Source organism: Lemur catta, chromosome 20 (assembly GCF_020740605.2).
Source record: "Lemur catta isolate mLemCat1 chromosome 20, mLemCat1.pri, whole genome shotgun sequence".
NCBI classification, from domain to species: Eukaryota; Metazoa; Chordata; class Mammalia; order Primates; family Lemuridae; genus Lemur; species Lemur catta.
Genome location: NC_059147.1, coordinates 9,470,611 through 9,482,827, shown reverse-complemented (window position 1 = coordinate 9,482,827; position 12,217 = coordinate 9,470,611). Strand labels below are relative to the sequence as shown.

General features: G+C 52.9%; 1 protein-coding gene across 1 annotated transcript; it reads left to right on the top strand.

Annotated features, from left to right (window-relative positions):
- The first annotated feature begins 6,045 nt into the window (after positions 1–6,045).
- IRX6 (iroquois homeobox 6) lies at positions 6,046–10,059 on the top strand. Its single transcript, XM_045533296.1, is given in 5 exon segments — positions 6,046–6,090; positions 7,085–7,342; positions 8,038–8,147; positions 8,334–8,641; positions 9,419–10,059. Coding segments are annotated over 5 exon segments (1,362 nt in total).
- The last annotated feature ends 2,158 nt before the right edge of the window (positions 10,060–12,217 follow it).

The window sequence follows — 12,217 nt, the reverse complement described above, 5'->3', positions numbered from 1 at the left end:
TACCAATTTGAACCCTCAGGAAAGTTAAAAGCATTAAAAGAGACTGAAAGGAGATTTATTATCAGAATGTTTTTAATTGCAGACCCAAGCAGACATGCAGGTATTAGAATAGCTATGCCCTTAATGGGCATGTCTCATGTGTTTCTCTCTCTCTCTCTTTTTTTCTTTAAAAATGATATACTTTCCATATTTTTATTGATTTGTGAAGATTTGTCGTAAATTACCATGGCCAGCATGTGACATCACAAATGGTCCCAGCTTCCCTAAAGTAGTGGGCCCCAGGTGGCACAAATAAGAAGGCTCCTGGCCAGTTCTAATGCTCAGCTGTAAAAGTGGAGAAACCACAGGGAAAGAGAGACTGGGGGCAGGCCGATGATAACATGAAAATGTATACGGCTTGAAGCTGCTCATATTTTAATTGAAGCCGTAAAGTCTACAACAGTGAAATCCTTTAGGGGGAAGAATGACAAAATATCCACTGCATGTTAGCAAGGCTTCAGTTAGAGAGCGGTATGCAAAAGCACACAGCCCCTAACGTAGCCAGAGCCAGCAACACCATGGCCCACTGTTCCATTCATCTAGGCCATGATTTGATCCATTCCCTAATTGTGCACTCAAGAACCACTCCTAGGCCCTGTCACGTAAGGAAAAGAGGGGTATGGCATCGTATCCTGGTGAGTCTCTGCATGTTGTCCCTTTAAAGTCTTTACTTCCTACATACATTTCTTTCCCCCAAAGACTTAGGCTTCAAAAACTATTCCTTGGTTTTCAAATCCATACATCTGTTGTTTACTTTAAAGTTTAATTCCTTGAAAACACATCAGATGCCTGGACTTATCATTAGTAAGATGTCATCATCCACAGGATAAAAATAATGAAGAATTTCCATACCTAAAAACTGCTTTGAAAGTGAGAAGTTAATGCAGCAACCCCTGCCCTCCCCCCAACCTACTAATGCAAAAAGCAAAGATTTAAAACAAAAATTCTTCTTCCTGAAAAAAGTCAATAATGAAATTCTGTTAATTGTTTTTAAGCCAGTGTAGATATAGACATGCTATTTTGGCTAGATTGCTTTTTTTAAGGAGGGTTTTTATTTTTGTTTTTGATTTTTATCCAGTGGCTGTTTTGGTTATTTTGCATACATATCAGTCACAGCTGGGTCTGTTTGCGATTTGCCATTTAATTAATGATTCATATTAAGTTTCTAAAATTCCCAAATTAGTGCATAAGCTCTTTCATCATACAGCTTGATATAAAAGCATGTGGTACAGACCCCAAACTTACTTCATTACAAGAGCATCTCTTTAGATATTTTCTCTGCTAAATTACACTGTGCCATCACAGCACACGAAATGGGAATTCACACAGTCCAACTGGAGTTAGCAACATCTCCTGGCGGAATCCGGCTCTATATGCTTGATATGTGTTTGAAACATGGTTGCATGGAAAGACCCAAAATCAGGGGGTCTGCATTTTGGTCCTTTCTCTGTCATCTACTTGCCTATGTGATCTTGAACTTGCTTTTCGCCTGTCCGATATCCTTATCATGAGCCTTAAATAAGATAAAGCAGAAATGTTTAGGATAGCTCCCAAACACTCAACCAATGCAAAGGATTTTTATTACTATTAGCACCCCATCAATTTTAACTCTAAGCTCGGGTACAATGCTGGCAAACTGGAATCTCTGCATTCGGTCTCATTTTTTACTTTATCCCAAAGAAGTTAGTTCTTTCTATTTGTCACCCTTTCTGACAAGAGACATCAACATTCTCATCTGGGAATTAGTGGCTCTTTATTTTTCCCTCCTGATGCCAGAGTCGCTGTTGACAATATGTATTCAGGCAAGGCAGGGACGCTGTGTCTCGCAATCAGATGCCATGCACACTACTTCCGTCAAAACAATTAGTGTTCATTTCGGCTTTACTCGGCGAGACCTGCGGTGACTGATCAGTATAAATTATAGATGCATCTGTCCAGATGCACTTGTTCATTCATGCATAGATTTGAGGAAATTTTATTCTTCTCAGTTCAAAAACAGTCACTAAAAAAGGATCTATTCTTAAAAAATATAATTTAGCACGTTTTCAACTCTGTCATTATGCCCCTGTACTCACTCATTCCATCTGTGGTTTGAGGCATTTGAAGTTGATTTAGGGCATTTCGTGTTGTTCTTTTTTCCTCTATAAAATCTGCTGTCTTTATAAATCATTAGAAAATCATAGACATTTTTCACCCAAAATAATGCAAGATGATTTGTTTTCCCTTTTCTTGTGTATTTGCTTGTTTCTTGTGATACTTGCATTCAAGTTTATTGTCAAACACACATCCTTTACTCTGCCTGCTCAGGGACTTTAATGCGTTTAAAGCAAAACAATATGAGCTTCAAATAAACAATGTGGATTAGCACGCTCTCTGGTACAAATAGGCCTTTGACTGTTTACTTTGTTTCGTATTTGTTTTAATGAGCAGCTAGAGAAACTATCAGGCATGTTGCGCAATACAAAACAGTCTACGTCATTTGTGTAAAATACTTCAGGTGGAACGACTCCCTTAAATATAACTGAGAGGGTCTGTATTGGATGGATTTATTTACTTGCTTCAATAAAATGCTATGTGTACACATATACAATTGGGGATTTTTCTCTGAAACTAAATTAATCAGCACTGAACAAAGCAATGCAAAGCTGTCTTGGTGGAGAAGCCCACAGCAACGGGCTGGCAAAGTGGGAGCCTACGAACTGTCAGGAGGACGAAAGCATATTCCACTGCAGCTTCCCCGAATCAGGCCTTGCAAGAAACAGACTTCTCACCTGAGGATTCTGCCAGACAGAGGTTGATATTGGCTTAACTCACCGGCTTTGTTTTGTTATGAGGGTCCCCAAATAACAAGAAGAGTAGGCACATTTCATAATCACCATTTTTAGAGAACACTACTAAATGCTCAAGCTGGTAATGATCAAATGTCAGCCACAGAGAGAAGGTTTGCTACGGGCGCAGCTTCTCTTCGGGAAGGAAATCTTAAATCAAGGTCTCCCAAGGCTAGAAAACCAGGGAGATGCAGCAGGCCTTCCTCCCTGGGAAACATCCTAAGAGAAGCCACCAAAACCATACAGCAAGTTTGAAGACAATAGAAAAGGTGCCTTAACAAAAAACACGCTCTTTCCTTTTCCACAGGAGACAAATGCTGAGATATCTTCATGGTCCTATCTCCTGGTTTCATTCACCACTGCCTTTCACCCTCTTTCCTTTTTCTTTTTGAAAATCGTGTTGCTTTTCTCTAATCCTAAAGAGCAAAGACAAGAAGTAGGCCTGGAGGCCCTGTGCACAGCATCGATACCACAGAGGCCTTATAAATCAGCTAAAAATCAATAATTCCTATATGGTAGTTTCTCCTTTGCAACCGTATCACCAAGGGACAGAGTTAATGCCTTTTTTCCACCACCAGCCCCATTTTTCTGTCATAAAAAAATTTCTTTTTTTTTTTTTGCTTAGGAACAAATGGGCAATCAAAGTTGCTGAGTAAGTATTTCGACTATCTAATTTTATTACTTTACAATTGACATACCTTCCCTCTGGAAATGTTTGCAATTAATTAATTAGCAGTAATCTTCCCCAAGGGACGAATTTAATGAATACTCTCCAATTCTTACTTAAAAAAAAAATAGATGTATCCAAGCTGCAAATGTGTGGATGGCTCCAAAGTGCATTTTGAAAAATCAAGGGATCTATCTATTATGGTGAATTTTTATCACTAAGTCAATCCGGCGATGACTATAATTCTTTTTCTAACTAGGAGTTTCCCGGGTTGAACGCAAGGTTTCTCCAAGGTAACAGCACTTGGCAGTAGCAGCTGTGTTTGTTAATATTTAGAAGGGAGCTTTTCCTCATGTTAATAATCTCTTAGACAGAGGAGTCTGCGGTTTGTGGCTTCTTTAAGCTGCTTGCGTGTTCTGCACAATGTGTAAAGAAAAAAAAAAAGAACAACAACAAAAAAAACCAGAGATGTCATTCTAAAGAGGTCACTGGCTCCCAGGCCTACTAGTCTGCTCCGCAAGGTGCCAGAGGCAAACTCAGAGGTGAGGGCTTCCCCGACAGGACCCCAGACCTCGCCCGTCTCTGGGCTTCCTCCTCGCCTTGCAAGAAGCCATAGCTGTTCCTTTCCTCTGGGCCACACGTCCTAGCGTTTTAACTAGAAAAGAAAACGGGCCCTTGAGCCAACGCCCATGGCTTCTCGGGGAAGTTGCAACTAATTAATTAATCTTATAAAGCCTGGAGGTGAAAGAAGAGGCTTTCTGAAGTTTCTGGCCTGCAAACCCCATTTGATCCCGGCAGCACCCGCCGAAGACCTTCCCCCATCAGACCCGTAGTCCCTTGTCACCCCCAGAAATCGTGGGTTGGAGACCCTCAGAAAAGCGGCTGGGGCCTGGGGATTGGGGTTCCAGGTGTGCAGAGCCTACGGAGCTCACCAACTGGAGGTCCCCTGTCCGGGGCCAGGCCTAGAGGACGCAGCCCCCTCCCGGGCACCAACGAGCCTCCCCGCCCATCAGTGTCCCTCTGAGGACCCCTGGGATGGGGTGACGGGGTGGCCAGACCGCTGGGCCCAGCCGGGCGTCGGGGCGGAGCGCAGGGAATGGGCCGCCCTCCCGGAGCGCTCCACTGCGGCTCTTCAGCGCCACCCCCAGCGGAGCGCAGCGGCTGCAGCCCGGCCCGGGCGACTTCCTCGGGCTCCCTGGCTCCCGGGCGGACACGGCGGGCGGCGCGCGCGAGGCAGCCGAGCCTCGCCTTCGAGGAGACGCCCGGGGGCCTTAGCCCGCAGTCTGCGGATGCCGGGGTCAGACGTGGCGCGTTTCCAGACCGTCTCCGCGGGATCCTGAACCTCAGCCTCGAGGGGGCGCTATTCTGCCCACTCGAGGGCCAAGCGGCTGCAGAGAAGCCCCAAGGTCAAGGCCCTGGCCATGGTCAGGGCTTAGAGCCAGAATCTAGGCAGAGTCCTGGGGAGACTGAGGCGGAGAACCAGATCCCTGAGGACAAAGATGGGCGGGCTAGTGGGACCCACCGACGCCGCCTGGTGCTGCTCCAAGGAGCCCCGGGCCTGTGGCGGGAACAAACTTTCCTGCAGCCAAGGAGGCTCGTCCCCCAGCCTCGGCTCCCCTCCACCTGCCAGTGCTTACCCTCCGCCCAGCCTGCGCCCACCCCAGTTCCCTCCTCCTCCCCTGCGCGCCTCTGTTCACCAGACTCCGCATCTCTCTCCTCTCCCCTCCTCCTTCTCCCTCTTGCCTTTCTCCCCCACTTTTCTCCTGTCTCTTCTTTTGTATTCTCTCCTCCCTCGCCGCCCCGGTTGCCTCTCGCCTCCTTGGGGCCGCAGGGGAGGAGGTGAGCGCGCTGCGCCCGGGGCCTGCGCGGCGCAGAGGGAGGCGTTTCTCCTACTTCTCCCGGGTAATTTGGACAGATTATATGTGTGCGCGCGCGCGTGAGCTTGAGGCGAAAAGGGGTAGGATTCAGCGCCGAGCAGAGAGGGTCAGGGTCTTTGACGCTCCTCACCAGCTGCACAAACCTCCGCCGCAAGTGCGAGTGTGGGTGAGAGTGCGCGCGCGCACGGGCTGGCTGCGCTTGGCACGCTTGGTGGCCCGGGGCCCCGGGGCCCGGGGTCCCGTCTGGCGGCCCGGGATTACCGTGACGTCACATTGAGCCTCTGGCCACCTTGGACTGGGACACCTCGGGAGCCTCACAGCCCCGCGCAGCGCCGAAACACACCTGGACACCGCGCGCCTTTGGGAACCCGCACCTTCTTCTCTCCCCTGCCCATCCATGGGCCCTTCCGTCTTCCGGACCCCACGGGCCGGAGGGGCGCCTTCCGGAGCTCAAGGCTCGGCAGCTGGGCTGCCCTCGGCTCTGCCTCCAGTCGCGCCAAGCGGACGGAGGAACTGGCGCTGGGCACCCGCAGCCGCGTAAGGAACCGAAGCGCTGCAAGGCTGAGGGCGCCGAACAGCTGGGCTGAGACGGGAACTCGAAAGGGAAGAGGGAGGCGGGCCAGGGACAGCCACCATGTCCTTCCCACACTTTGGACACCCATACGGCGGCGCTTCCCAGGTAAGAGGCGCGTCCAGGGAGGAAAAGGGCAGACTGGGTGGAGGGGATGTCCAGCGCACACGCCTGCCGGAAAGCTTCCTCCTCTCGTGTCCCCAGAGGGAGCCAGGGGGAGCAAGGACCAGGGTAATGTACCACCGCCTCCTCTGACATCCCCAGTCCCTGAATGAGAACGTTTCACTCCCGCGTGCATGCTGGAAAAATCGTGTGACCCGAAACGTGGGCACTCTGACCACGCGCTTAGTGAGTGGGTGGGACCCCAAGGATCTTCCAGTCAAGCCTCCTGTACAGATGGCCGGGAGAGGCTTGGGGAAAAGCTTTCAAGGCCAGAGTGCTGTCCATCTCACCGTATTGTTGTTCGTTTGTTGACCTTTGTTCTTATTCTACCCCTTCCTTGGGCGAGTCCAAACTCTCTGGTTCCAATCCAGGGTGGGTGTTGTGTAATGACAAAAATTTCTTCGGAAAGTTCTGGAGCCATCCACCACTGTTCTCCAGCTTCTCTATAGTGCCAGGTATATTTTCCTGGAATCTAGTGCCAGCTCGACCTTTGGCCTGCTGTGTGATCTTGGACAAGTCTCATGCACTCTCTGGTCCTCGATTTCCTATCCAGAAAATGAGATTAGGAATGAGACGTTGATGATGGCCTCTAGGGCTAACTTCTAGCTCCAGCTTTGTAGGTCCTGTGAAGTGGGGAAGGGGGCGAAGGATTTGGCATCTTTCAGTCGGGTTTCAGAACGTTCACATTTCCTGGACCCCCTGGGAGTCTGGAGCCTTAGCAACGGCCTAGGAGCATCTATGAGGGCAGTTTGGATAAATTGCTATGGGATAATTCCCATCCCAGCACTTAACAGAATGCTCAGCCTGTGGTGGCATTTAGTTAATGTAGAATGAAGGAATGAATGAAGGAGCGATTGGACAGTTCCCTCCTTTCCTCTAGCTCCCGCCAGCGGGAGGCGCCGGCCTCTGATCTGCAGTGCCCCCTTTCTCGCCCCCGTAGTTTTTGGTGTCTGCAAGTTCCAGCGCCACTTGCTGCGAATCCAGCCCGCGCTCAGTCTCAGATGTGGCCTCGGGCTCCACCCCGGCTCCCGCTCTCTGCTGCGCACCCTACGATAGTCGGCTGCTGGGCAGTGCGCGGCCCGAGCTGGGCGCCGCCTTGGGCATCTATGGAGCCCCCTACGCGGCCGCTGCAACTGCCCAGAGCTACCCTGGCTACCTGCCCTACGGCCCGGAGCCGCACGCGCTGTATGGGGCGCTGGTGAGTACCGCGGTGGGGCCTGGGCCGCGCGCCAGAACACGCGGCCCTCGGGGGCATGAGCCAGCCCCGGCGGGGCGGCGGGTGAAACCCAGGGAAAATCTAGGAAAGACGCACAACTCCGAGAAAAGGAAATGGTTAGGATTACGTATAAGAAAAAAAAATACATCTTTACAGCACTTTACAGTTTCCAGAATTCCATATTGTTTAGAAAACATTTGCACTTCTATTAATTCAGTGAGGTAGGCAATTCATCACTATTCTCAGTTTACAGATGAGGAAATTGAGGTGTGAAGGGATTCAAATACTTTATCCAAAGTCATAAAGATACACGGGATCAAGGAATGGCCCCGGAAGGAGGGCAAATCGAGGAAATGCCTCAGCTGGTGTGCTGGGGGGACAGTAATCACACCAGCTAGTATTTAAGTACTGCTTACTCTGCAGCTGGGATTCTGCCAAGCGCTCCACCAGCGTGGTCTTCCTCAATAACCTATAGGTATATTGTTGTCCCCACTTTACCAAGGGAGAAACTGAGGCACGGAGTGGTTAAACAACTGTGCCCAAGGTCACACAGCCAATGTGAGTGGTGGTACTGGGATTTAACCAAACTTGACCTCAGAGTCCACGCCCTTGGCTATTACCCCACTGTCCTCCTCTCCAAATACATGGTCCTGAATTCTCTTTTGCCCTCCCGCCAGAATCCACAGTATGAATTCAAGGAGGCTGCAGGAAGTTTTACACCTGGCCTGGCACAACCTGGAGCCTATTATCCCTATGAGCCGACTCTGGGGCAGTACCAATATGATCGGTAAGGAGTGGGGCACATTGGTGGCTGGCACTGCACATCCTTCCTCCTCCCCGGCCAAGGCGGCGGGGTGGATGCGGCGGGAGGGAAGGGAGGGGCGCGGAACCTCACTTCCAGGCCACAGACTGTCCCCTGCCCTGCCCGCAGCCCCTATTCCCATCTTAAAACACCATCGGGGTCTCCCCCCAGGTACGGGGCGGTGGAGTTGAGCGGCGCTGGGCGCCGGAAGAACGCCACCCGGGAGACCACCAGCACGCTCAAGGCCTGGCTCAACGAGCACCGGAAGAACCCCTACCCCACCAAGGGCGAGAAGATCATGCTGGCCATCATCACCAAGATGACCCTCACCCAGGTGTCCACCTGGTTCGCCAACGCGCGCCGGCGCCTCAAGAAGGAGAACAAGATGACGTGGGCGCCCAAGAACAAAGGTGCGGAGGACAGGAAGGCAGAGGGCGGCGCGGAGGAATCGCTGGGCTGCCTAAACGGTGACACTAAAGGTACCAAAAACATTTGCCAGCCGCCTTACAGGTTTTACTGGAAGGTGCTTTCGCTTACCCTTGCACTAGCTTTCTCTGCGTGCCTCCGGGCCTTTGCCAATGCGCTTCCCTCGGCCTGGAATCCCCCACAGAACCGGCTTCTTCTCAACTTCAAAGTGTTACCTCCGAGAGGTGTCCCCCCGCACCCAAGCCAAAGTAGCCTCTCAGTTCGTCTCTATTATGCCAACCTGTTTTGTTTCCTTTGCTATACCACTATGAGGACGTGTACATAGGCGACATCTGTCTAACCCCTCTAAATGGCAGCTCCACTAGAAGGTGTCTTATTGCTGTGTACCCTAAATACCTAATACTTAAATGATGTCAGACACATAGTTGGCGCTCAGTGAATATTTATTGACTTAATTTAATAGCAGCCACCTGTGGGTATGAACTGTGCCCCTACACCACTTTTTTACAATGGAGAAACTGAGACCCGGGACTGCACAGTGCAAAGTGGCGAGCGTTCCTTGGCGTGGGGATCCTTGGGAGAGGAGTAGGTGAAGGGGGTGGGGTGAGGGGAGGGCCGGGGTGGGGGCAGGGCTGGGGCGGGAATTCTTCCCCCGGCCAGGCGGCCAGCCCTGGCGCAAGTGTAAGGGACGGTATGGCAGGTCTGGTGAATTACAACGCGAATGCCCTGAGTGCAGGGCGCGCCTTGCTAAAAGCTTCTCGGGGATGGGCACTCCCGCGGATTTCCCTTGGGCCCTGGGGCTTTTCTCACTCGCTCTTGATTTCCTGCAGACGTTACTGCTAGCCAGGAGGCCAGGGGGCTCAGGCTGAGTGACCTAGAAGACCTGGAGGAAGAGGAGGAGGAGGAGGAAGCTGAAGAAGAGGAGGCAGTGGCCACAGCCGCGGACAGGCTGGCAGAGTTCCATAAGAGCGCGCTGTCGCTTCCCCGGCCATGCGCCCCAGCGCAAGAGGGCCGCCTGGAGCGCAGGGAGTGCGGCCTGGCGGCATCTTGCTTCTCTAAGTCCCCCGGGTCGGGAGAAGCTGACTTCCTCGCGGCCGAGCCTGGCGGCCCCAGGTTTACCCTGCACTACCCATGCAGCGAGAAACCGCGCATCTGGTCTCTGGCGCACACTGCGGCAGCCAGCGCTTTCGAAGGTGCACCCCCAACCCGGCCCAGGCCATGAAGTCCTGAGTGCCACATGATTCCCGTACAGCCTCCAGCCTCCACCGGGCGACCCGCGGGCCCCGGAGACTCCGAGTGCGAGGAGTCTTCCTGAGTAGCCAAAGCGTTTGGAAACTCCAGGGTTGCCCTGCAGGGGCTACCGCTGAACTGTGCAACGTGCCCGTGGAGGAGGGAGCCTGCAGTGCAGTGCCAGTACCCGTCTGGAGCAGAAGGTAGTGGACCCCCAACGGCGCTGGGGTGTCTGTCCTGAAAACACCCACCCCATCGCCCTTGCCTAGCCATCGCACCCCCATTTCTGCCTCTCCCGACTCAGGGGCAGACCTGGGGTGACATTTTTCCACAGCACTCCTTCAAAGGGAAGCTTGGAGATAAAAGTTCTAGTGCTCCCTCATTTGAAAGCCAAATAATACTAATAAACTAAGAGGGAGAGAGTAATTTACTTAGGATCACTTAGAAAGTCCTTGCAGAGATGGACAACCTAGATCTCGGCACCAGGTGTGCATGAACATGCTCCTCTAGCACAAGTGTCCTTGTCCCCTGCCTGCCTTGAGAGGAGACCAGCTGGCCCCCTGCTGTGCTGGTTCCAGGGGTTTTCTAGGGCTAGGCAGGCACCAGGGCTTTCACAGACTTCTAAGGGGTGGGCCAGACACACACTGGGTTTAAGGTCGGTGCTTATGTCCTGCTTGCAGCCCTCTCTGTGGCCCATTAAAACCCCTAAGTAGTGTACACATGCCCCAGAGTTCAACAACTTCAAGCCCAGGGTTGCTGCTGTCCCTGGAGAGCACTCATCCCCAAGGTCTCATCCCCAAGGAGGTGGTGACTGTCCATAGCTGGTTCTGTGGCTGTGTTAACCTGGTGGAAGGGATTTCACCCCACAAAGGGATGTTCCTCAAGCATTAGGCAGCCTCTAGCAAGTACTGTCAGATTCTGATCTTTGCAGTAATATCTCAGGATTAGCTACTGGCTTAGAAAAGTGGGTTACACTATTATTTGAATTTAACACGTAATGGGTACAAACGTTACCTCTGGGCAGCCAAATTGCTTGCCTTTCAACTAGATGTGCTGACCTCTGGTTTCCTAAGAATTGCCAGGAAGCGCCTTCGGGTTTTAATCAACCTTTCCTCTCTCAGCAGGTTAGCGCAATGGCTGCCATTTGCCGAAGAATCTTGGAAATGGGCCCCACTTTTCAAACCCACTTCCACCTTAAGAAGCTGAGAGACCTTGCCAGGGACCAGAAGCTCTCACTTCACCTAAGAGGCAGACACGCAGAATCCCTCCTAGCGGCTGTCCTTGCATGCAGAGCTGGGGGTGGTGGGCAGACTGGTACCCTAGCAGATCCCACAGAGGAGGTGGCAGGGCACCTGGGGAAGGCCAAGTGGGAGGCTGGGTGGGTCTGCCCTGCGCGCTGACTCTACCAAGTGTCCCTTCCTCCTCTGGATACAGGGCCAGGCTTCCTCTCCTGCTCACCCCTGCCCCTCACCCCCGCCCTGTCACTTTGTAACTTCATGGCTGATCTGGCCCCTCAGAACCATGTGCGTCTTCTCCCCCCTCCCCACCCCTTCTGTCCTTAAAAATAATCAATCGGAACCCATGCTGTGTGGCCTATCTGTGCCCGGGGTGCCTGGAGAGGTCAGGGTGGAGGCAACCAGGGGTTCTCAGAGGTTCGGGGGACAGCGCGGCGTGGGCTGCAGACCCCAGTCCTTTAACTGCGGGAAACGAAACTGACAAGGAAACAGACAAGGCCGTGGCATCTGCAGCTTAGCGGCCCCAACGCCCGACCCGCTGGGCCAGACCCCCTGGTTCATGTGCGTGCGAGGTGGTGGGAGATGTCAGGATGTTTGTCCGGAAGCTGCATTTGTTTCCGGGGGTTTGTGCTTGGGTTGTAAGTTTACTGGGGGGAGAGGGGAGGGCATGGGGGACCGCGCTCCTCCCCTAGAACCGAACCGCCTGGAGTCAGACAGTTTGCCAGGTCAGCGAGAGGCCAGAGGGGCATTCTTTCTGTGTAATCAAAAGTGTCAGCAAACGCTTCCGGTGCAGGCCAACCAATGGGAGCTGACCGGCAGGGACCCGGGCTTTGTCCCCCTGGCCGGCGGTGTCGGGCAGTGGGGGGGCTGGGGGAAGAGATTGAAGGATGCAGGTGCAATGCCGGCCAGCTGAGGCTGCCTGAGTTTGCGCCCCGGGTCTAGAGGTTTCGGCTTCAGCCGGCGAGCGAGCGCACCTTTGCTCTGGGAAGGAGGGACCCGCGCGGTGCCTAGAGGCGAGCTCCGGGAGGGGTGGGGCCGGGCGGGGCGAGAAGGCCGGAGGAAAGGCAGCGGGGCCGCGCGCCCAAGAACGGGGTCTCCGGGGCCCCGCCCTCCCCCCTAGCTGGGGGACGGCCTTCCAGGCCAGCCCGGGTGCAGCCACCGGCG